Source organism: Python bivittatus, unplaced genomic scaffold (genome assembly GCF_059951505.1).
Source record: "Python bivittatus isolate LINGU-HERP-01145 unplaced genomic scaffold, Pbiv_v1 ctg000440_np1212, whole genome shotgun sequence".
Taxonomy (NCBI): domain Eukaryota; kingdom Metazoa; phylum Chordata; class Lepidosauria; order Squamata; family Pythonidae; genus Python; species Python bivittatus.
In genome coordinates this window covers 1,652,168-1,677,575 of record NW_028277063.1, presented here as the reverse complement: position 1 = coordinate 1,677,575, position 25,408 = coordinate 1,652,168, and the positions used below count along the sequence as shown (strand labels likewise).

Here is a 25,408-nt window from a genome sequence, read left to right as displayed (position 1 = left end):
ATTTTCCAGAACCAAAAAAGGTTCACATTTTCAGAACCTCTGCATATCACAAATCACTAATGAAATTCCCCTAACTTTGAAAAGAGGTTTGCTGTGCTGCTTTTTGGGGGGAAAAAATCAAGGTTAAGCATTGGTGTATATAACAATAATAAAAAAACATCCCTTCTCACCCCGATGGGTGGTCTGTGTCTTCCTCAATCTCGGGTCCTCTACCAGAGGCCTGGGAGTTGGAGGGTCCTGCGCAGAATCTTAGCCGTTCCTAGCACTGCACTCTTCTGGACAGAGAGCTCAGATGTTGTTCCTGGGATCTGTTGGAGCCCCTCTCCCAGCTCAGGAGTCACAGCCCCGAGTGCTCCTAGGCCTTGACTTTCCACATCCTCTCTAGTTCCTCCTTCAGGCCCTGGTACTTCTCCAGCTTCTTGTACTCTTTCTTCCTGATGTTGCTGTCACTTGGCACCACTACATCTATCACTACCGCTGTCTTCTGGTCTTTGTCTACTACCACGTTGTCTGGTTGATTGGCCAGTATCTGCCTGTCCATCTGGATCTGGCAGTCCCACAGGATCTTAGCCCTGTTATTCTCCACAACCTTCTATGGAATCTCCCATCTGGACTTGGGAGGGTCTAGCCCATACACTGTGCAAATGTTCCTGTACACATTGTCAGCTACTTGGTTGTGCTGTTCAGTGTATGCTGTTCCTGCCTGCATCTTACACCCTGCCACTATGTGTTGGACTGTCTCTGAGGCCTCTCTGCACAGTCTGCACCTTGGGTCCTGTCTAGTGTGGTAGACCCCTGCTTCTATGGATCTGGTGCTTAGTGCCTATTCTTGTGCTGCCATGATCAGTGCCTCAGTGCTGTCTTTCAGTCCAGCCCTTTCCAGCCACTGGTAGGATTTCCCAGTGTCAGCCACCTCAGCTATCTGTCAATGGTACATCCCATGCAGGGGCTTGTCTTGCCATGGCACTTCCTCCCATGTCTGCTGCTGCCTCAGGCATTCTCTCAGCAGCTCATCTTTGGGTGCCATCTTACTGATGTATACCTGGATGCTCTGGGTTTCATCCAGGACAGTTGCTTTGACACTCACCAGACACCGCCCGCCCTCTTTCTGGCTGGTATACAGTTTCTGGGTGTTGGATGTGGGGTGTAAACCTCCGTACATTGTGAAGAGCTTCCGGATCTTTACATCAGCAGTCTCCATGTCCTCCTTTGACCAGCTCACTATACTGGCAGGGTATCTGATGACTGGCAGGGTGTACATGTTGATGGCGTGGATCTTGTTCTTTCCATTGAGCTGGCTCTTCAGGATTTGTCTTATCCTTTGGTGGTATCTGAATGTTGCTGTCTTCCTTGCCTCCTCATTGTGGTTCCAATGTGACTGTGGGATACCAAGGTACTTGTAGCTGGTCTGTATGTCTGCTATGTGGCCTGTTGGTAGTTCCACCCCATCAGTCTTAACTACCTTCCCTCTCTTTACTACCATCCGGCCACACTTCTCCAGTCTGAAAGACATCTCAGTGTCCTCGCTGTAGATCCATGTTAGGTGGATCAGTGAGTCGATGTCTCATTCACTCTTAGCATACAGCTTGATGTCATCCATGTAGAGGAGATGGCTGATGGTAGTTCCACTCTTGAACTTGTATCTGTATCCAGTCCTTGTGATTATCTGGCTGAGGGGGTTCAAGCCTATGCAGAACAGCAGCAGGGACAATGCATCACCTTGGTTTATGCTGAACTTGACGGGCACTTGTGTGAGCTGTCTTGAGCTGACTTCCAGTGTTATCTTCCACAGTCCCACTGAGTTCTTGAAGGAGGTCCTTAGCGTCCTGTTGACTTTGTATAGTGCCAGGCATTCACAGATCCATGTGTGTGGTGTTGAGTCATAGGCTTTCCTGTAGTCAATCCAGGCTGTGCTCAGATTGGTCTGTCTAGACCTTGAGTCTCAGGCAACTGCTCTATCTATGAGCAACTGGTGTTTTGAGCCTCTGATGTTCCCAATGCCCTTCTGTGCTGTGCTCATGTACTGTCCCATATGGTCCCATAGCTTGGCGGCTATGATGCCTGATAGGACTTTCCATGTTGTGGGGAGGTAAGTTATTGGCCAGTAGTTGGACAGTGCTATTCCCTTGTGGGGGGTCTTTCATGTTCAGCACTGTCCTTTCTTGTGTTAGCCAATCTAGGTGGGAGCCTGCTGCTAGCAGCTGGTTCATCTGCGTTGCTAGGCATTCATGCACTGCTGTTAGTCTTTTTAGCCAGTAGGCATGGATCATGTCCAGGCCAGGTGCTGTCCAGCTCTTCATGTTCTTGACCTGGTGTTGGATATCTGCTACTGTGATAGTGAGTGGTTCCTGTCCTGGGAGATTGCTGTGGTCTGCTCTCAGGTCCTGCAGCCACTTTGCACTGGTGTTATGTGTCTTCTCTTTCTCCCATATGCTCTTCCAGTACTGTTCAATTTCTGCTGTTGGTGGCTCTGCTGTTACTGTGTTGTTGCACTGCAGTTGAGAGTACACCTTGGATGGTTCTTTGGAGAACAGGGCATTTATCTTCTTGGTCTCTTCTTGGTATCTCCTTAGCAGTCTCCAGGGCTTCAGATAGAGTCAGGCCCTTGTATTTTTTCAGTCGCTGAGTCTTATCCTTAATGTTCACATCCTTCTGTAGTTCCATCAGCTGACTAACTTCTCTCCAAGTTGCCTTGATCTTAGCCTCCAACCTCATTTTCCAGGGGGAGTGGTATGTACTGCTGTTCTTCTTGATTGTGTAACCAAGCTTCTCCAAGATTACAGCGGCTGTAGCATATACCAGTTCATTGGTTTGAGCTATGGTGATAGTAGGGATTGTCATGAGGACTCTATTGGCATCTTCTAGCATACTATCTGATGGTACTTCTCCACTGAGCCTCAGTAGGTGGTCTTGAGAGATGACTGTAGCTAGTTTATCCATGATCTTATGCCTCATATCAGCTGCTGTGCTCTTTAATAGAGGGGGTGGCAGGGACATTCCAGCTTCAGGTGTTGGCTGCACATCCAGTTGTTCTTCCGGGTCTTCTTGAGTCCAGGATGTAATGTATAGCTGGTCTATCTCAAGTTGAGAGCAGCTTGCTCTTCACTATGTTGAAGCATTGGGTAACTAGTTGTTTCTCAGTTAGTAGGGATGTAGGTCTTGTGTCCATCCATAGTACCCTAATGCGTTTTATATATCCCCTCTCATTAGATCTACTTTTATAGTAGCATTCCATCAATTCCAGGTTCTCTTGTCTCATCCATGTATGGTTTGTTCCAGTAGCCCACTTATTGTTAGATTGTCCTGGTTCCCCAACATCTGGCACAGACCTTGTTAATCTGGACAACGTCCGTACTGGTATAACTCTTAGTTCATGTCACTCTCATATCCAAGGTAGGCAGGTGAAGTATTAGGGGGTCTTTGCCCAAGGACCCCTCCTGGTAAGGTAGGTACCAGCTGGGATTCAAACCCCGGGCTCTCACATAAAAGGGTGGCGCTTTAGCCACTATGCTATCCAGCCATTCATATATACATATACATATATATGTATATATGAATGATATATATATTCATATACATATGTATGAATATATATATACACATGTATATATTCAATTCTGCTTGGAACAATATTCACAAAAAATTGTGTTCACACATCCAAATCATATGCAACATATCTTGAAACTGATCTGAAATATTTTAACTTGAGTAGTAACCCTGACTCAATTTAAAAGCATGCAAGGCGCTTGAGTGGAATCAAAAAGAGCATTTATTAGTTCATCAGAGGGAGACACAGAAAAGAGCAAGGGGTTAGGATATTACAAAAATAACTACAATTGGGAGAGATCCAGAGCATGCAAAAGAAGTTTAAAAAGCTGTTCTAGTTAAATATTGGAGTCTTACAGTGTCCCCACATTCTGTTGGGTTCCTAAATAAAAATTGTGAAAATAAAACCACCATATTATCTTTTTTTTTGCCCCCCACCCCCAAATCCCAACCTCCTAAGTCAATTATTTCAAAGACTGAAATGTAGTACCATTTCTCCCAAATCAACTCCTGGAATCCAGCAAGAATTGCCCCCACTATAAGGAAAGGCATCCATTTATTTATGAAAAGGCATCTTACCTTACCTGTGTTCTGAAACTTTATTTTTTTAACAAAACTTGGATTGGGAAGTATAATACACCATGTATATATGTAGAATAAGGTTTAAAAACTGACTGAATAAAATCACCCTTTGGAATTAATTTGATCAGCGAATGGCACAAGACTTGGAATGATACAGGGAGCTGGACCATGAGGCAGCCACCACATAGTGCTATGTAGCACAGACATGCAGGTACTGGGAGTGAGGAACATGTTCAAATGGAGAGTGAACACCACAGCATATCCTACAAATATAAATACAGCTATATTTGCTGCAGAAGGACATGACCACTTTGCATCAAGGTATGGTTCTGCTGTTTGTCCACTATGTCTTTCGATGGCTTGCTGGTTTTGGCTATTATATGAACATTGTAGACATTCTACTCTCTTCTACTATATCCCAGTCAATCATTTCAATTTCTTAAGCTCCCCAGCTTCAGCAGGGTGACTCTGTCTTTGACTTTTTCCTTGTTCTCTCCAAGCTGTCCTCCCCATCTCCTAGCCAACTTTGCTTCTCACTATCATCTTCACTGTCCTGCCATTCCTGTTCCACAATTAATTGCTTCTGCCTTAAATTATCTATAGTAGTCTCCCATTCTTCCCTTATGCTTTCATCTCTATCATCCCGCCAGTCTTGCTTTGTGATCTCATCCTGACATTTTTCCCTCATGTCTGAATTACTGTCATCTTGTACATATTCTTCCACACTTTCATCATCATCATCCTGACACTCTAGTCTCATACTCACATTATCCTGCAAACTCTCCTCCACCCTCCTGTAATCATCATCATCGTCATCCTCCTCCTCCTGACACTCCAGCCTCATGCTTTCAGTACAATCATCTTGTGATTCTTGTTCCAATCTTTCATCCTCATCATCCTGCCACTCTGTCCTCAGGGAGGATTCCACACCATCTTTCCAGTTCTGCCTCATACTTTCTCTGCCATCATCCTGCAACTGTTGCTCTGGACTCTCATCACCATCATCCTGCCATTCCACCCTCATGGCCTCATCACCATCATCCTCCCATTCCTGTCTTGTGGTCTCATCTCCTTCACCGTGCCACTCTGGCTCCATAATCCCTATTCCATTCCCTTGCCACATGCTGTCTGCTTCTCCTCCCACTCGCTGGTCCCCAACACCTTCCATCCCAGTAGTTTCCCATCCTTCCATCAAAGTCAATGTCTCCCCTCTTCTCACATGGGCTCGCCGATGCTGAGAAAGTGCTGATTTTTGTCCAAAACCTCTTCCACAATAGGGACACCGAAAGGGCTTTTCACCAGTGTGAGTTGCTTGATGTTGAAGAAGAGCAGAACTACGCACAAACCCTTTCCCACAATCTGCACATGAATAGGGCTTTTGTCCTGCATGAATACGCTGGTGTATATGGTAGGTGGAGCTGACACTGAAACTCTTCCCACACTGGCTGCAGCAGTAGGGTCGTTCACCTGTGTGAGTGCGCTGGTGTTGCAGGAGTGCTGAGCTTACACCAAAACCTTTCCCACACTCATCACATTTGAAGGGTTTCTGGCCTCGGTGCACCCGCTGATGCTGCTGGAGGTTGGAGCTCTGATTGAATCCTTTCCCACAGTCTGGACAGCGAAAGGGACGCTCACTCATATGGATCCTCTGGTGTCGAATAAGATGGGAGCTCTCAGCAAAGTGTTTTCCACATTCAGGGCAACCAAAAGGCCTCTCACCAGTATGAGCGCGGAGGTGACGGACTAAATCAGCACGGAGACGAAAAGTTTTGGTACACTCTCCGCAGGAAAACGGACGTTCCCCTGAATGGAAGCGTTTGTGTTGGGTAACTTTTGAGCTCTGAGAAAAGCATTTTCCACAGATGGAACAGACATAAGGCTTCTCACCTGTGTGTATCCGCTTGTGCTGAATGAGATCAGAACTATGGCTGAAACTCCGCCCACACTCTGGACAGGTAAAGGGTCGTTCACCTGTATGTGTCCGTTGGTGGATGATGAGATTGGAACTCTGTGAGAAGCCCTTACCACAGTGTGTGCACCGGTATGGCTTCTCACCTGTATGAGAGCGCATATGCTGAACTAAGTGAGAGTCTTGGCGATAACTTTTGTCACAATGTGGGCATTTGTACGGTTTCTCACCTGTATGGACGCGACGGTGACGGATTAGGTGAGAGCTGTTACTAAAGCTCTTCCCACAGTCAGGACAAATGGTAGCTTTGGGCACTCTGTCATTGTCAGAAAGATTATCTGTAGATTCCTGTTCCAGAGATATGATAGATTCTCCATTACAGGCCTCAAGCTGAGTGCTTTCCACTCCATGGTCTTCTATTATAACTCCTTTCTCTGGAGAGATTCTATGTTGCATTTCTTTGTCTTCTTTCTGCTTGTTCTGTGATTCTGCTTCCTCTTCCTTGTTTTCATTTGTCATCTCAATGCCTACAGTCAGAACAATTATTATCACAAATTTTTATCTCATTCTGGCCAAATAAATTCAAACTTTTTTTAAGGAAAGCAGATTATATATCTTAAAATAATTGACAGCAAACTCAAAATAATTTTTCTTTGAATCAAGTCCATTCCTGATTTATACTGCCACAAACCCATACCAGCTAAGATGATATGTAAATTTAGATCATAAGTTTATCTACTGATTTTCCCATTTAAGATATAAAAACTGAACATAGATTCTCTTGAATCCTGGTAAAACACAGAAATCTTTGAAAATTTAAATGTTATTGTCCACCTACATCTAGAAGAATCTCTATAAGACTTGAAATGAAGCAGAATTCAGCTCTGAAAAATGATAATGTAAAAAATCAGTCAGTGAATAATTTCAGCATAGAGTTTCATTTTCAGTCTTATTCATAGTCATTAGCATATGTCTTTATGAGACAAAGCCAGACAGAAAAATTTGTTTCCTGTACTATGTAACAAAACAAAGAAGTTAAAGAGTTTAGGTTAAATAGTGTTCTAAGTGTCTGGAATTTTCCCCTGTGTTCCACTGTGATCTACTTAAGCCGTACAAAGAATCTTCTCAGTGGCACCCAACTCCATCATCACCTAAACCCATTATGGTCGAAGGGGAGCAGCATTTCAAAGTTAAAGAAATCCTGGACAGTAGGAAGCATAGAGGGGGGATTCAATTTTTAATCCATTGGAAACATTTTCCCAAGTCATTGGCAGAATGGGTTGATAAGAACGATGTAAAGGCTCCAGATTTGGTCAAAAAATTTTATAATGCTTATCCTACAAAACCTTAATAGATAGCAATGTTATTATAGCCATGTTGTATTTGGCTATACAATATATTATAGATGTTGTATAGATTATACAACAATATATTATATAATATACATGTATATTATACATACAATATATTATAGCCAAATTGTAGACTCTATTGTCCTTGCAAACTTTAACTGCAGACTCTATTGTTGGCTTGCTTTATTGTTGGCTTGCTTTTAATGGAGAATTTGATATTTGAAGTCTTAAAGAAAACTTAAGAAGAGAGATGACTGTAAAGTGATTCTGGTTGTGAATCAAGGTATTAGGGGGTGAGCATGTGTTTATTTATTAAAGTTCTATGTCATCCTTCAGGTTTTCTAGGACAGCTTACAGCAGAGTAAGATCAAACAACATTCCAAAACAACTGAAATATACAATAGAACACACAAATTAAAATATATAACTTTTAACAAAATAAAAGCAGCAGCCCCAATAAAATATTTTTAAGCAGCAACGTGTTAAAAGCAAGTACGCTGATTAAAGCTTAGAAGTACCTTCAACATTTAGAAGATAGACCTGATTTAAATCCTATTACCAGAATCCAAGATCTATGCCAACATTCTTCTATGGCAGATCTGGGATAAGGATTCATACGCAATATGAATATATTTTTAAAAAGATATTAAGAGATTGTGACTAGGCTCGGGTCATTTAATGAACTAAAAGTGAGTTTTGAAATAAGAATTCCAAGTTCACAGCTCACTTTTATTATGCAATGTATGTTTGATTTATTCCTCACCTCTTAATGTCTTTCCTTCACTACAGCCCTGGAGGTCCAGAACATATGCTTGTTTTCCACTTTCCATATGGGAAAATCACAACAGTTAACTCTGAGGAATCCTGATTCTGGGAAAAGAAACAGATCTGTATAGCACAGAGGAATGCAGATGTCTGTGAAATTCTGCCTCAACAAAAAAAAAAAAAAGTGTATCTCTAGAGTCCCAAAAATGATGCTCTCCGTCTCTCACACATACACATATTTGCCACAGTTTCCTCACACCCACAAATTCCCTTACATTCTATAGAGCACACATCTTTCATCAATCCAAACCATTAAAAACAAGACTCCTATTCCCTATGCAACTACATTCCTACTCAGTCTGATAGGACAGAGTTGAGCCTCTAGCATAACAGATTTATTTTTCTTTTTTAAAGTACTGTATTCACCAAAACCATCGATCTCTTATTTCAAAGCCATTCCTCTAACAAACGAAGACTATGTTGCACAATAAAAATACCGCGAATGAGCTGGAACGGAGTTTTTCTCCTTAGCTTCTCCCACCCCAATTGCTGTCATTACAATTTCCTGACCAGGTTGCTCTTTTGACTCCCACATGTTCACAGCCCTTTCATCTTCTTCTCAGGCTGTCCACAGAGATGCTGCTAGCGCAGCCATGCCAAACCTTGTTACTTGGTGTGGTCTCCCTGACGTGTTCCCCACTGGCTTTGTTTTCATTAAAGAGTGGGCATAGGGAGGCTGCTAGGTGCCTAGCTATAGAGATCCGCTTGTAACAGGAAGGTCCCTTCATGATTAAGACCCTTCTACAGCCGTACTTCCTTCTGGTCCTTTCTAGGCAGCACACATCATGTCAGCTCTACTGTTTTAACTCAGTCCGTTCCCCGAGTGCTGCTGCTGCGCGACCCTCGTTAAGAAAAACGTCTTTATTCCCAGCGGTTTTACAGAAGTTAATACAGGTCCTTTATTTCAAAGGGAGGTTATGCTATTATTTTGTTAAGCATTATTCTGGTAATCTCGTGTCCGTCCGTTGCTTTTTCACGTCCACTCAAGATGCCTCTTAGGGCACGTGGAAGTTGATTCAGTGTTACTGCTGTTGCAAATTACAGTATTTATATAGTATTTAAACAAGATTTAGAAACAGTATTTTAAGTAAAGAACTGTCAACCTGCAAGGAAGGCTAATTGAGAAAAACATAGTAAAATTAGAATGTATTAAAATAGTTCGCTTCTTCTGGCGGAATCCTGAATTCCATGGTTAACATCCATGATGTGCATTCATGTTCTGTATGTGTGAGAAACAAACCTCAAGTTCCAAAGAATTAAGACAAAGATCCACTGAAGCAGCAAGACATGGCCATTTATTGAAATAGGACGTTCTTGCAACAGCGGGTGTCCAACAAGTAGGCACACCCTGGGATAAGATGCGGGCACTTTTTATTACCTATGCCCGAGCGAAAAGACCCTCCTCCATGTCCCCATTGGTTAGGTACTCAGGAGTTTACAACCTATCCGAAGCGCCTAAATTACCCACGTGAATCTCCGCCCCTGTTTACATCTCCCATTACCCTTATTTTAGAAGCCCCTCTCCCATATTTATTTATTTCCTTCTATGGCAGTTTTCGACGTTAGCAGTATGTGCTCAGCGAGGTGGTTTTAGAGCTTGTGCAACTATTACAAAACCAACTCAGGTCGGTTTGTTAGCTCTCTATTCAGAGACTCATGTACACAGGCTTCCTTACATATTAGCACATCTTCTGCATTTCTTCTGCTCATTTTAAGCAATCCAGACCCCCTTGTGCAATTGAGGACCAGTAACTTGATGGTGTCACTATATAGGCTTTGCTTAGAAAATCAGGGGCCTGAGAGATCCCCTTTCACTACTAGTTGCTCATCTAGCATGTACGGTCAAATTAGCTTACTTGCAAAAACAACTGTTGCGCCACAAAATGGGTCTGAGCTTGGTGTCGAAGCCAAAAGACATCCGAACACGAGGTGCAGAATAAAGGGTTGCTTTTATTAAGGTACCAGAACAAAAGGACTCCAGCCTGTAAGGCGGCTAGAGCCCTGAACATAGTTTAGTTACAGTTTTTAAACTTCTCCAACTCCCCCTCCCAAGCACAGTTCCTGAGCATGCATGAGCTTTCAGCACCTGCTCCTGCTCCTAACCACATTCTGTAACCACATCCTCTGCACAGTTTAAGCGAGCTAGGCGAAGATATTTCATGTTAGCAATCCCCAGAGCAAGTGAGGACTAGGAACTTGAGATTATATGTTGCTAAAGCTAAATATCACACCAACCTTGGGAGGTGGGCACACTTGCACCTAATTTCACAACTATGCATGTTGCTCTTTGTGGGGTCCACTGCTGGCTGCCCACTATAGTTTGGAATGTGCTCTATGTTGCTAGACCCCCTATTATGTGGGTGCAAGCTATTTTGAGCTTATAGCTAAGTTTCACACATCCTGTTTTCCACATTGTGGGCCCTCTTGCAAGTGTTTCAGCACATTTACCCACGTCCTTACCAGCCATTCCAGCCACGGGTGTTTGATGTTGTGCTGTGCCCCTAACGGCTCATGGGTGTTCACATGCCATTTCCTCCACGTGTGCATGGCCCTGCTTCCTCTCCAAAATGGCGTTGGTATGGCCTGAACTTCACATATGAGCCTGCATCAGGGTTACCGCCCCCCCTTCTGACCCTTCACAACACCTTTATCATTTCTCACATATGTGAGACAGCAACCTGGATTTGGGCTAACAGACAGAATGGCCACAAAAGCGAGGTGCTGACTATGGATTGAAGACTCAACCTGTACTGTACTGGCTTGAATAATTCCCCCCCTGAAAAGTTTGCTTGTAGTTGGGAAGTTTTTTGGGTTCAGCAGCCTTGACCTACAATGCCTAAGTTGTGGCATGGCTGGGCATTTTGACAAGCAAAGGTGGAGGCTTCAAGCATACCTATTTCTGCAGACACCTGAGTTTTATCATCTATGGATTATTGCAATGCACTTGCTTCCTTTGTGTTCCCCTCTGAGTTTATTTTCTTTGCCATCTTTGTTGTTTTGTCTTGTGCTGTTTTTGTGGTTTTTTCCTATTGTTCTTTTTTTTTTAATGTTTTAACAATTGTAAACCACTTAGAGTCATTGGGAGTCAGGCAGCATATAAATTTAATAAATTATTACTATCATCATCATCATCATCATCATCATCATCATCATCACTATAGCAGCACCCTTGAAACATACTCAGAAGCTGCTCTTGGTCCAGAATGCATCAGCTTAATTGTGGATGGGGCCTAGGTACAGGGAGGATATTACTCTCGGTAGAGTCACTTGTTGAGATGGGTGGTCACACAAATTGAACAAACAGATTATTATTAATTATTGTCTTCGTGAAATTTCTACACAGGTTTTCTTTTTTGTTCTGGGTTCAGTTCAGAGTATGTGACCCTTAACCCCCTCAGTGACTGGGGTGAGGAAATTGTCCCATATGAACCCTGCTCCATACTAAAATGATTTTATGATTCCTAATCTCAACAAGATCTAATGTTCTTAGGAGTCCATAGAAGGACATTTAGGGGGGAGTAAGGAGAGAGCCATGTTTGCGCTTTGAATTCTTTTCCAAGGGAAGTTCATTTTTAAATTTCCATCATGAGTATTTGAGTTATTATCTTCTGCAGCTGAGTTTCTTAGAAACAGTATCTACAGAGAGAATGCCATTTCTGTTCCTCCAGGGACTAATTGGATACCTTTCAGGAAGCCCCCAAATGGGTAAACACTCATGCTTTCTGGGAATTGCTTTCATTATTGGAGATTATGTCTCTTTCATTGATGATTAGCACTAGCAGCCACTGACAGCCTTAACCTCCATTAACTTGATCTTGTTTTAAATCAGTTTGCCCGTGCAGGATGGAGCACAGCTCACCCTGCGTAGAAGTCAGGTGGAGCAGCCTGGAGGCTGCTCTCCCTGCTTTAATGAAAAAGCCCCATAAATGTTACCTCCAAGTGAACATAGGCAGGGTTGTTTGATAACTCATGCAATTAAAATAGTACTTTCTCAGTTTCATCTGCTTTTTTTCTTTTCTGTTACCTCTCCTCTGTCCTAAATATTATATTCTGTAGTTTATGGGAAAACAACATGCTCTGTTTATCGTATGTAAAGCATACAGCATAATTCAAAATCACTGGGATCCTCTCTGTTCCATCCCCCAATTCAGGAAAAATCTGAAGCAGAATCATTCAACCTGCGGAAAATCACCAGCATAAGCTAAGGAGTCACTCTTCTGAAATGTTTCTTGCTATTTTATCGGGCTCCCCCCAAAATAACTGCATCTCTTCTATGCCTCTGGCGAGAACTTCCCTACTCCAATTGCGGACTGTCGCCTCTCCCAGGCGGGGGGAAGGCATCCAACGGCTGAGGGCGCGCGCTCTCCCTTAACTCCGCCCCCTCCTCGGGCAGCCCTATAAATAGCCCTGAGGACGCACGCTCTTTCGGCTTATCTCGCGCCTCAAACTGTTTTTCCTCCGCCTCGTGCTTCGTAGAAGAGAGGCGGCTTTAATTTCGACCTCCGAGCCTTGCCCCCCTCCCCAGTTCATTTGCCCGATTTCAGCTCTCGTGCACTTAGCACAAGCATGCCGTTACGGTTTTATTTATTTATGTTTGCAATTTATATGTCGCTCAGTTCTCCTGGAGAAAAAACTACTGTATCTATGCGGTCGCTAAGAGTAGAGCCCCGACTTGATGGCACGTAATCAGTTAGTTTCAAAACGGCTCACAGCCGCTGACAAACGATAGAAAAATAAAATAGCATTAGAAGGAAAAAAAAATCCTAACCCTATAAAGTCTCCTGATAATCCAGAGTATTTATTTCAAGAATTTGATTCAGAGTATATTCTCATCATGCAAAAACAACATCATGCAGACAAGATTTAGGTACAATATGAAAAAAGGGACTCTGCAAGGAAAGAGTCGGAAATTACTTGACTAGAAGAGCCTGAAAAAAGCCACTTTCTGCCTTGCATGTCATATTTTGACTGATAGTGGTAACCAGGGTTACTAGAAGAGGTGACACAGCAAAAGTGTGAGGTTTTGTGGGGAGGAAGCAGCTGCAGAAATGGATGGAAGAATCCTGGTGATTATTGGGAGTTTCCAAAATTCTGGGTTAGGTTGCAAAGGATTTCGTATACACTGAAAAGGGCAAATGTCATAACAGGAGACAAGCACTGCCATAATTGATTTATTTCACAATTTGAAAAACATGAGTTTCCCTTTCAAAGCCTGAATCACAGGAAGTCAAATGCTCACCCCCGTTTCATTCCCCACCACTCCACAAGTTAACCACTTCCGAAAAAGGGCATTATTTGCAGACTGCCTCAAAGATCTCCAGATTCCTCTTAATCTCCCGGATCTGCTTGGCAAGGATGTGGACGGGCTGCATGGAGCGGTCCAGCTCCTCACACCTCGCCATCAGAGTGTACATCCCTTTGATGCTCATGTCCACAGATTCACCCAAACTGTCCACAGCATCTCGGTAGGTTTGGATGTACCCCACGCTGAGCGCCGTCATGTTCTGGATCGCGCTGTTCAAGGCTCTCAACATCTGGTCCACTCTCTGGGCCACGTCCCTGGTGAGCCTTTCCAGATCCCGAAGGACCTGTGGGTCCACAGGAGGTATGTCTGCGGTTTTGCCTCGGACAGATAGCTGGGATGACACCGAGGTGGAGGAGGTGGGCTCCGCATCGTCCAGACTGCCCCGAGAGCTCATCTTGATCTTCATTTGCAGGTTGTTGGCCACAAAATGAGTCAGGTCCCCGTCGTAACTCACAGTTCCCTCCAATTCCAAGGCGCTTGATATAGTGGCCCTCCTTCCTTCCTGACTCTTGGAGGCACCATATACCTGGCTTATCCCATCCAGGCTGTGACTGTCCAACAGGCGTCCTCCCGCCATTCTTTCCCGGGCTGCAACTCGCACGGGGTTCGGCAACCTCCTGGCTTCTTCCCCGGCCGCAGAAGAGGACGAGGGGGCTTGGATATGGACCTGGGCCATTATATGTTGCCCCTCCATCACGTAATGCAGGAAGGAAACCTGGGAAGCGGGGGGAGCAGAGAAACAAGGCAGAAGGGTGCCAGGCAAAGGCGGAAGGAGGCGCCTGGGGGGGAAATGCAGAGAAAAGCCGCGGGGAGCTTCAAACGACAGAAAGATTCCCCCGGAGACAAAGCACGAAAGCGACTCTTCTTTCCCATCTCCTGCAGCTGAACATGCACGGAAGCCCTTCCGCTTTTCAGGGGCGGAGAATTGGCTAGGAAGAGGCGGGGAAAAGGAGCAGGTTGGCCAGGGAGGACCAAGGGAAACTTCTCATTGGCTTTTTTCCGGTTTAAAGGCCCACCAATCAAGGTCGGAAAATCGGACACTCTTTGGATGGGCTCTCTTCTGCCGGAAGGAGCGTGACCCAAAACATCATCCTGCGTCGGAAAACGGGAGCCTGACCTGGCGTTAAAGGAGCAGGGGGGGTCCTCTCGTCTCGTCTCGTCTCGTCTCGTCTCCCGGAACCCAAATGTCAACATTTTCAGTGCTGAAGCTTAGAGAATGTATTGTTGTAATATGCATGTTTCATCTACGGTCTTACTTCATTTACTCCTTTCTTTTTTTACCTCGAAGATCTCGCTATGCACCTGGATGAGATTTAATACAGCTGTTATTTCCAAGCAGAAGGAAGTATATTCTGTGAAAGAAACGTGGAACTGCAGTCCTGCAAGTTAAATCCGTATACTGCCCTTAATTGTTTGGCATTTATCCCTGGTCGCCTGTCCCCATCTTTTAAGGATAAAGCTTTTTTATCCATAGTTATATGAGAGAGAGACAGGCAGGTGGAGCTATATCAGAGAGGAGCTATATCAGAGAGAGACAGGCAGATTGCTGATCACTGAGATATCAACCCTAAAAACATCTCTATGACCAGAAAGGTGAGAGCAACTAAGGCAAGACTATTTCCAAGTAGCTTCGCCTAAAAACTTCCACCAGGCAGCTACTGACAGACCAGAAGTAAACAGACACGTATGGAAGCAGATGTGTATATTTGATTATATGAATGCTGCCCTGTCTCCATTTAATCCGGATTTCCAGTCCCTTTCCGTTCATCACTTATGGGAGCTCATTACAAAGCATTCTCTTCAAATTGTACAACTAGCTTCAATTTTTTTCTCATAAGATCTAGCTGTTTTCAAAGGAGATGAGAAAGAACAAAAATCATAGGTGTCAGTCTCTGACAAATCCTATTAATCCACAATGAGAACGAGTGAGGACTATGAGAACAAAATGGAATAGTCCAAAGGGCAGTTCAGACCAGCCTTCCGTAAACTGAAATCCTCTAGACTGCTATCACATGGCCAATAGCTGTGGGTGGCTAAAACTAATAGAAGCCTGGAGAGACCAATTAGGGAGCTAGTATGATGTAGTGATTAAGGCGGTGTTTCTCAACCTTGGCAACTTTAAGATGGGTAGACATGCTAGCTGGGGAATTCTGGGAGTTGAAGTCCACCCATCTTAAAGTTGCCAAGATGGAGAAACACTGCCTTAAGGTGTCAGACTACAAATAGGGAGATGCAGGTTGAAGTCTATCCTCCTCCAGGGAAGTTAACTTGCTGACTTTGGATCAGCTACCTCCTCTCAGTCCAACTTACCTCATAGGACTGTTGTTGTGGGGAAAAATAGATTTTGTACTGTACTTAGATATAAGCACATAACTTAAAAAGTAAGGTTGGGGAAAACAGTTCTAAATCTTCCATTCCTCAACCAAGCACTTTCTAGACCAACCTATGCAGGCATGAATATACTATAGCATAATGTTATGTTAGACCGAAGTTTACTCTCGGGAAGTACTTCAAAAAGGGGGGGGGTGGGCATAAGTAGCAAAACACCATTTTTCTCCTCCGATGAGGTATTATGCCACCACCACTGAAGAGTAATTATCCAAAAGCTAAACAAGAGTTGGGAAATTATGATACAATTATGATACAATTTGCACCTTTTATTGGAGAGAAGTTCTTGTAACAAAGATTATTTGCATTGCTGCTGCCTTCTTCTTTTAAATGGACTAATTAAAAAACAATTTGGTCTCAGATTACTATGCATTCATATTTGTTGTCCTTAGTAGCCCAATATATTATTTGCATTTTTGTTATCTTTAAGACACATCTTAATAAAGCAAAGTAACTACTTGCATAAATATCACCCAAGCATAGCCTAAGGCTTGTGCAGTGTAACCAAGATACAAACATGACTTTCACTTGTTCAGAAACAAAACAAACAATTATTTCATATATTCAGTGCCTTTATAGTGTTTGTCTTTCCTTCTCTCTTTCAAATTCTTTCCTTCGTATTTTGTAGGGGCTAAGCTTGAGGATACAGATTGTCTTATTCATAAACCAATTTAGGAACTTTTTTTAATTTGAAAAATGGGGATGGTGTTCTAAAATCAATAAAATAAGCATTGTAAGGGGCTCTTTCTATTCAGAAAGCTTGCAGCCAGCCTTCATTCTAGTTCAGTGTTTTTCAACCTTGGCAACTTTAAGATGGGTGGACTTCAATTCCCAGAATTCCCCAGCCAGCATGCTGGCTGGGGAATTCTGGGAGTTGAAGTCCACCCATCTTAAAGTTGCCAAGGTTGAGAAACACTATTCTAGCTCCTTTTTAGCCTGGAAGTCCAGTTTGGCAAGGACCACAATGCTGTGCTCTTCCTCTTCCAGGATTTTCAGCTCAATAAAAGAATTAAGGGACCCCATCCTCTGAGTCATCACCGAGCAGCCCATCCTTCTGGGATTGGTGGCCCTACAAGGTACACCCGTGGCAGAGCAATGGCTGCTCTGCATACAAGCATACAGATCATGTTTTAGGTCATATTTATGCAGAAATATTGAACATTTAAATGGGTTCACTAATTTTTAAGTACTAACTCAATGCACATGCTGCACTATGCTATAAGCATGGTTGATTTTGCTTAGTGTGTTGTGTAAATCTGGCCATTGTGCCACATGAACTGTGGTTTATGACTTAACACGGTGGGAAAAGAGTCAGTTCGGTCTAGTGGTTAAGGCGCTGGACTAGGAGGAGGGAAACCCAAGCTGTAGTTCTGACATAGGGTCAGCCACTTTCAGTCCTAGAAGGAAGGCAATGGCAAAATACATCCAAAAACGTTGCCAAGAAAATTGCATGGATTTGTCCATGTTGTCATGAGTCAAAACTGACTTGAAGGCACGTGCACACATACACAAAGTGTGAACCCAGCTAATTATGACTTATTCAACAAGCCATGAATCCACTGGAGTTGGGCAGCCACTACATTTAAATAAATAATAAAAAATAATTAAACAGTGACCTAGTGTGATCTGTGATCCCACACATTTTCCACTTGTGGCCTTCATGTGTTTTCCAATTCTATCATTTTCTTTTCACAAAAATTATTTGGAAAAAAGCAATGAGGGACAGATGGAATTGCTGAATTAATTATTTTGATTATCATAGTACCTCAAAGGGTCAGTCTAGAAACATATTATCAATGTGAAAGAATTTAAGGTGAAACTTCACACATTTTTTGAGAAACAAGTACATTTTTCATAATGGCTGTACTCCAGAATACTAATGGCTTGACATACAAAGATTGGCTTTTTCTGTAACTGTTCTAGCCAAAAAAGTTTTTTAACTTTTAACTTTACTTTACCAAATGGCAACCAAGCAGTTGGACACGCGGTTGCCATCACTTTATTTTTCCTGATCATTCAATCTTCTCTCTGAAAGTCCATATAATGCTATATGGACTTTCAGAGAGAGGACTGAATGATCAGGAAAAATAAAGTGATGGCAACCGTGTGTCCAACTGCTTGGTTGCCATTTGGGAACCAAGTGTTGGGTTTATATTTTACTTGTTTTGAAGATGATTCACTAGCCCATTTCTGTTTTGGTGAATTCAAAGTTTAGGTACTTTCCTTTAAAGTTTGCATACCCATTAGCAGGTCTTCACCTGGAGCTGTCTGCTCATTAACTGAAGTTGGCATCTGAAACCATCTTTGTAGACAAATATTAGGGATCCTTTTTAATTTCTCCACCTTTAGAATGCCCCCCTGCAAAGCATATGTTTGTTTGCTCTGATTCAGCAAAGGTGTTTTTCCTGACCAAGTATGTTTTTTAAACATTTAAATAATTGTGAAATGTCTTAACCTGCTCTCTGTCTTTTATTTATTATTTTAATCTGCTATTATATGCTGGCTTTTGAATTTGGAGGATTGTTTTTGTTTTGCATTAAATCACTGTGGGAAGACTATATTATGACTGCCACAGGAAATAAATTTAATATATATAAACACATTTACCCTATTCTGCCACACAGGCTAGCAGAAAATATAGTGGGCAGCACAACTGGAAGCAGGAAAAATATATTACAGCTGCCAGTTTAAGTATTAGCACTCTACAGAACTGAGAGATTTTTAACATAATGAACTTCCTTTAAACCAGTGTTTTTCAACCTCAACAGCTTTAAGATGTGTGGACTTGCTGGTTGGGGAATTCTGGGAGTTGAAGTCCACACATCTTAAAGTTACTGAGGTTAAGAAACACTGGTTTAAACATACACACCCATTTCTAGCCCTTCTGATAATGAAGAACAGTCTGATATATGGCAACAGTGATTCACTCAAGTATCATGAGTTTTGTGGTCTTGAAGCAGTATGTTGTATCAATCAGCTGTATTGTTTCTTTCAATAAATCAAGGTAAAATAAACTATGGCTCCTGTGCTGCGTGAGCCAGTGCCTGTGAGACCACAAGTCAACTGCAGGGATAATCAAGACTTCTAATGTTCATGAATTGAGGCTTTCCACCTACAGAGATGTTCACCTTACCTGGCACTTGGGGAAACAGGCTAAATAACACAAAATAAGCAGCCTTCTGCAACAGTCTTAATTGGCACAATTTATTCAGGTTAGCCTAGTGTGCATTTTTCTTAAGATACTGTTTTCAATTTTTATCCAAGCAGAACAAGCTTGGCTTTTTGAACAGTCTCTAGAGTAGAAAATTGATAAGGCTGTTCTTCAGAGTATCAGAGCTTAACTGACGTACTGGAGAAAACAGTGTGATCTTGGGACACTTTGTCTCTCCTGTACAAAGCTAAAGATGAACCCGAATATAAAGCTCCAGGACTGTAAAAATTCTATATGCATGCTAACTAAATAAGCTTGCTTTAGTGATCAGATTTATGCCTGGAGGCTCAGCAAAACCCTGTTTAGTCCATCTGGAATTTCTTCAGGTATGTAGCTGGTTTTGGTTTGCAATCAAACATCAGCCACTATCAGAAAGCAAATGATTTCCAAGGGACAGGTATTAAAAAGTCTCCTCTCAACTTGTTTGTCATTGCAGCGTCCTCGGTTACATCCATATCAGGCTTTACATTTTTGGCTACTCTTGAAGCTCCTGAAGAATTGTGGTGAGGAGGAGAAAGACTGATACAGAGCCAGATTTTTTTTGGGGGGGGGGCTCACTTGGACAAGCCCTAACACAGTGTTTCTCAACCGTGGCAACTTGAAGACGGGTGGACTTCAACTCTCAAAATTCCCCAACCAGCCATGCTGGCTGGGGAATTCTGGGAGTTGAAGCCCACCCGTCTTCAAGTTGCCAAGTTTGAGAAATACTGCCCTAACAGGTCTCTCCACCTATTCTCATGCTGCTGTACTCATTTCCTCATTGTACCTTTCCCTGCCAGAAGAGGGAGCTGAAGAGAGAAATCCATACCTTTCCTTTGATCAGCTTTTCTCAACCATGGCAACTTTAAGACGTGTGGACTTCACGTCTTCAAGTTGCCAAGACTGAAAAACATTGACCTAAATTTCACACCAGAAGCAAGAAGAGGACTTTGGAGATAAACTGAAGGTGCCAAAGGAGCAGATTCAAGGCCAGCTCCATACAAGGGTCAGCCCGTTCAGTAAACGAGGGGTCAGATTTACCCCCACCCTAATCTATTTCCCAGTCTGTTATTGACAGGGAGATCAATAATTCTCTTATACACTGGTCTTTTCTTTTTGATCCAACATCTTAGAGAACCAGCTACGTCCAACAGCTGTTTCCACACTCAGTACAACTATAGGGCCCTTCCCCCAGCACGAAGTCATCTTGGTTAGGCTTCTGGGGGCTAGACTCCAGGTGAAAACCTTTACCACAGTGGCCACAGATAAGAAGCCGGTCACCTTCTTCTTCATCAGAGCTGTTATTGCCATTGGTAACACTGGTATCAGCACACAAAGTATCACGACCAGTCATATGTGGAATCCCAATGCTTCCATCGTGGTGACCCTTGATGCTGGCATTGTCAAAAGTTGTGTCAACCCCACAGAGGAGGTCATGGCCCATGCTGGGGCTGCGAGCATTGGTGTGAGTGCGACGGTGGCGAATTATGTGGGAGCTCAGCCGAAAGCTCTTCCCACACTCAGTACACACGTACGGTTTTTCCCCTGTGTGTACCCTCCAATGGTCCACCAGATTGGAGTGATGGGTGAACCTCTTGCCACACTCGACACAACCGTATGGTTTCTCACCCGTGTGGGTACGGCGGTGGTTAGCAAGAGTAGAACTCCCCGAAAAGCGCTTCCCACATTCCTGGCATTGGTACGGCTTCTCTCCAGTGTGGGTCCGTTGATGGCGTGTAAGGCATGAACTCCCAGTAAAACGCTTACCACACACACTGCACTGGTAAGGAGTAACACCTGTGTGGCCACGCCGGTGCAAGTTGTAGTTGGAGCTCTGAGAGAAGGCCTTGCCGCACAATTCACAACGATAGGGCCGTTCCCCGGTGTGGAAACGCCGATGCTGGAGGAGGTTGGAACTAGCCGTGAAGGCCTTCCCACAGTCCCCGCAGACATAGGGGCGCTCCCCAGTGTGCGTCCTCTGATGCTTGGTGAGTGCCGAGCTCTGGTTGAAGCTGCGGCCACAGTCATTGCAACGATACGGCTTTTCTCCCGTGTGGATGATCTGGTGCTTGGCCAGGTTCGAACGGCGGCTAAAACTCTTCCCACACACGCCACAAGTGTTTGGGTGCGAAGAGGAAGACTGCAGGAATGGAGAAGAAGGCGTGGCTGTGGGTTTTGAAAAAAGGGTACTCCTGCATTCGCCTCATTTACATATTTCTGTAATGGGTGCTCAGGAAAGCAAGCTCATTTGTGCCCTATCCCTTCAATGGTGGCATTTCTAATTTGTTGGAAGACGCTTAGTTAATTGAAATTCTACAAGCAGGGGCCTCTGCAGAAAGGGGTGAAAAAAGAATTAAGATGGTGGCCACAACAGCACAATCAAAGCCCCTTTTTACTTGCATTCCTGCAGCCACCATCTTGACTTTCAACACATACTTGGCAGATGGCCCAGTCTACAAGGGGGACACACAGTTCTTCTTTGCTCTGCACTGTACAATGGAGACTTCAAGTCTCTTTTTGGTGAACAGAGGATTCTGGGAAAGAAGGTCAGGGGCGCTACTCCAGAAAACTTCAAGTAGAGGAATATTTAAGGATACTAGGCTTGGAAGGCTGGTTTAAGGGAGCTTTTCCCAGTGGTGGAACCCTCTGAAATAAAACACAGCATCTGGCCAAATTCTGCTTCAATGAGCTGGGTGAAAGATGCTCTGTGGGACACTTATGTGAACTGTGATACTGCCAGGGCCTGGAAGGTCTGATACGTCAAGTGCTAATGCACAGTTGTGGAATTATTTCCTCAAATAACCAGGAAACCAGGCTGTTGCAAGATTGACCCCAAAAGTTATCTTCAGAACCCCATATTCCCAAGATGGCTGACACAACAGTTCAGGCCAAGTCCTGACTTCCTCAAGGTATCTTGAAGTTCCCACAGTTGCACTACTACTCACCGAACCCTCTATTGGGATGGTGATTTTCTGCACCTCAAATTCTTGTACCTTCTGCTCCTCAGTCTCCACCTTCATCTGTTCCTCAGTTGATGAACCACGTGAAGGTGCAGGATCAAGCTGGTTTAGCAGAGATAAAACAATCAAAATAATAACCCTTAGATAACTGCTTCTCTCCTTTCAAGCTGGTTCTTCCACTCATCCAGTTAAATCAGTGTTTCTCAATCTTGGCAACTTTAAGATGCATGGACTTCAACTCCCAGAATTCCCTAGCCAGCATGTTGGCTGGGGAATTCTGGGAGTTGAAATCCACGCATCTTAAAGTTGCCATGGTTGAGAAACAGAGTTAAATGTTCCTACCCTCCTTGTCTCCACTCACCAGTTTCCCATCTGCAGCAAGTTCCATCTCAAATTCCAGATCCTCTTCCTCCTTTTTTTCAGTCTTTACTCTAAGTAACAGCTCTTCTTCATTACCATCCACTACTGCTGACAATCTGTCCTGAAAGGATGAAGGATCCGGCTGGAAAACACCAAAGAAGCAGACCAAGAGATTCAGCATTTACATTGGGTTCAGTTTGTTCTCAGAAAAAGAGGTAGGCAGAACATCTTACAACCAATCTTAAAAGTTAATTTTGACAATATATTTCAGGTTGCTAGGTCCTAGGCAGCCATTCCTATGTAAAAATTCACTGTATATACATACATACATACATATATATATATGTGTGTGTGTATGTACGTACATGTGTGTGTGTGTATATATATACACACACACGTGTGTGTATATATATATACATATATACATACATACATATTATATATATATATATATATATATATATATATATATATATATATATAATGATTTGCACAGTGAGGTATAATAACCTCACTAGGTTGCAAATTGCTATAACTAAGTGTCAGCAGGGAAACCTATGAAGGTATATGAAAGAAAACAAAATTAATGTTAAGTACTCAGCAAATCAAACATATTTATTTAAGATTTAGACATAATATGTTCCCATTATATTTCACAGTGAATGGCCATTTGAAACATCAAATGTGTTTCATATCACTCTGAAGGAATCCTAAAATCCTGGTTGTTATTTCTTTCCTGCACTCATTTCCTCAAATCTGTGTGGTATTCACTCATGCATGAGGCATTTTTCACATTAAACCTAACCATGCATTTAGCAATCATGTTACATTCCAGAAAGATATGCCTGTTTCAAATCTGGCTTGTCCCTTCAACTTCAGGAAAAACACAAAGCTTCATCCCTAGAAAACTTGGCTTCGTGCACCTTGATATCTTGAATCCTTTCCACTCCCTTCTTCAGTCTAGCACTCAGTCCCAAGGATCTCCAGGACCTGCCCTCATCTTTCACCGGTGCTCCATCCATCTGTATCTTCTGAAAATACAGAAGGGGGGGGAGATCCATTAAAAAGTTCAGCTTAAGCCCAAATTAGATATCAAAATATTCTAAGCACCTCCTATATCCTACTCAGGTATTCTCATAGTAGTAGTCTGAGTAGAAAGAGAGATAAGATGTTTGGCATTTTTAAACTGGGGGGGGGGGGATGTTCAGGGTTAGTGGTTATTTATCTTGCCCTCATCTTTACCCACTGTGGGGGCTTCTAGAATAGGGATTCCCTTGAACCTGTCTTTTCCCGTGCTCTCCTTGTGCTCATCCATCCTGAATGCAAAGACAGAAGTGGATGGCCTTGGAGGAGAGAAACCAGATTGAAAGCAATCAATCTCCCTCTTTAAATACAGCTGCTGGGAAGCAAGTAACTTGTTAACTGCCACCCATCAGGGCCCCATGAAGTCGGAGAGGCCATCTCAGGTGTAGCACTCAAAGCCCTCCACCAACTTGGCTTCATCCTTGAAGAAGGTCCAGATTTCTATTAAGACCTTGGCACCACCCTTGTTCCAGAGGGCCCTAAAGGTAACGTGGTATCTCCGGGGAGGCTGGAAAGTGGGATCCCAGGACTTAGTCCTGTCTGGGCTGCGGTTCCTAGAAAATAAAGGGAGACTTGCCTTTATTTTAAAAAAGGGGGAATCAAAGCCACGAAGGGAGGCTTCTTCACAGAGGATCACAGAGGGTCACAGATACCCATCCCGAAGGGATACGAGTCCCCAGCTTGACAGGCCGACCCCAGGAACCGCTGACCCCCAACCCCGCCGCTTTGGCCGCCCGGGTCTCTAACACTCACCTGCGGGTTCAGCCTTCATTCCACAGCGGGGGCGAGGCGGGGGCGAGGCGGGGGGGGGGGGACCCGCAGCAGCAGCAGCAGCTGCTTCCCCAGCCCACGTGTGGCTCTCCCTTCCAGCCACCTTCCCCCGCGCAGCGCAGGGAGAGTTGGAGAGGCTGGAGCCGGGACGGGCTGCAGCGGGGGGCCGAGAGGAGGAGAGCGACCACTCCGGGAAGGAAGTTGAGCGAGGGGATGACTGCTTCCTGCGATCCGGCTTCCCACCCCGCTCTCGTCCGTCCCACTCACCCGGGCCTCTGGAGGGGAGGGGAGGAGCGGAGCGGAGCGGAGCGGAGCAGCGCGGATGCTGGGGAACAGGGCGATGCGCGGGGGGGGGAGAAGAGCCAGGGAAGGAAGGTCCGAAGGCTCCCTCCCCCGCCCTCGGCAAGCGCCCCAAGGCGCGCGCGACCCGCTCTCGGGGCGCTCTTATGCCTGTCCTTCCGAAGTAGCGACCCTGGTTCGAGGAGGGGGAAAGGCTCCGAGGGGGAGGGGAAGAATGTTGGGCGGAGGGGAGGGGGGAATGACAGAAGGCGGGCGGTTCGTGCAGATTGGCTAACGTTGCTCCCCCTCCTGGCTCGTAATTGGTGGAGAGATCGGCTGCTGACCGAGAGTGGCAACTGCTGGAGCGGCGCCCCGTTCTGCCAGACCCGAGCAGGGGGTTGGGCGCCCGAGTTCTGCGCCCGCCCACTCCCTCGCTCCCTCCTCCGCTAAGCCCTCCCCGCCCCGCGACCGCGCGCCCCGTCGCGGGGCTTCGGGCGCTCCTCGCCGCGGACTCTGCGGAGCGCGCGGCTGGGAAAAAGGCTTCCCCGGCAGGGGAGCTGGTCGCGGTCGGGATCCCTTCCGAAACGTCTGGAACGGAGCAAGGCGTTAGCGCGGGGAAAGGCTCCCCTGGAGATTCCCTGCACAGAGCAGGGCTTGAGTCTGATTCCCGGCCTGAGGTTGATTTCCACACCGCCGCGGGTCTGTGGAAGCGGCGGGGGCAAGGGTGTCTCTGACCGTTTTGCAGCACCGGGGTGCCGGCGGTTACTGTTTGCACCACAGACATCAGCTTCCATGCCTCTAGTGCACTGTTTCTCGACCTTGGCAACTTTGAGACCTGTGGACCTCAGCTCCCAGCAT

At 44.5% G+C, this 25,408-nt stretch overlaps 2 protein-coding genes across 2 annotated transcripts; both read right to left on the bottom strand.

Annotated features, from left to right (window-relative positions):
• Positions 1-24: 24 nt before the first annotated feature.
• Positions 25-24,395, bottom strand: LOC103063351 (uncharacterized). The gene is made up of 7 exons (XM_088142388.1): positions 24,254-24,395; positions 23,341-23,448; positions 22,419-22,559; positions 22,043-22,159; positions 20,243-21,237; positions 8,153-8,211; positions 25-6,564 (listed from the first exon to the last, which is right to left on the bottom strand). The coding sequence occupies exons 2-7, from the start codon at positions 23,437-23,439 to the stop codon at positions 4,583-4,585; spliced, it is 3,393 nt and encodes a 1,130-aa protein (XP_087998514.1). The 5' UTR covers positions 23,440-23,448; positions 24,254-24,395; the 3' UTR covers positions 25-4,582.
• On the bottom strand, positions 13,102-14,780 carry LOC103063741 (BLOC-1-related complex subunit 6). The gene has a single exon (XM_088142599.1). It carries the CDS (start codon positions 14,211-14,213, stop codon positions 13,506-13,508), a length of 708 nt encoding a protein of 235 aa, XP_087998725.1. The 5' UTR covers positions 14,214-14,780; the 3' UTR covers positions 13,102-13,505.
• Positions 24,396-25,408: the final 1,013 nt, after the last annotated feature.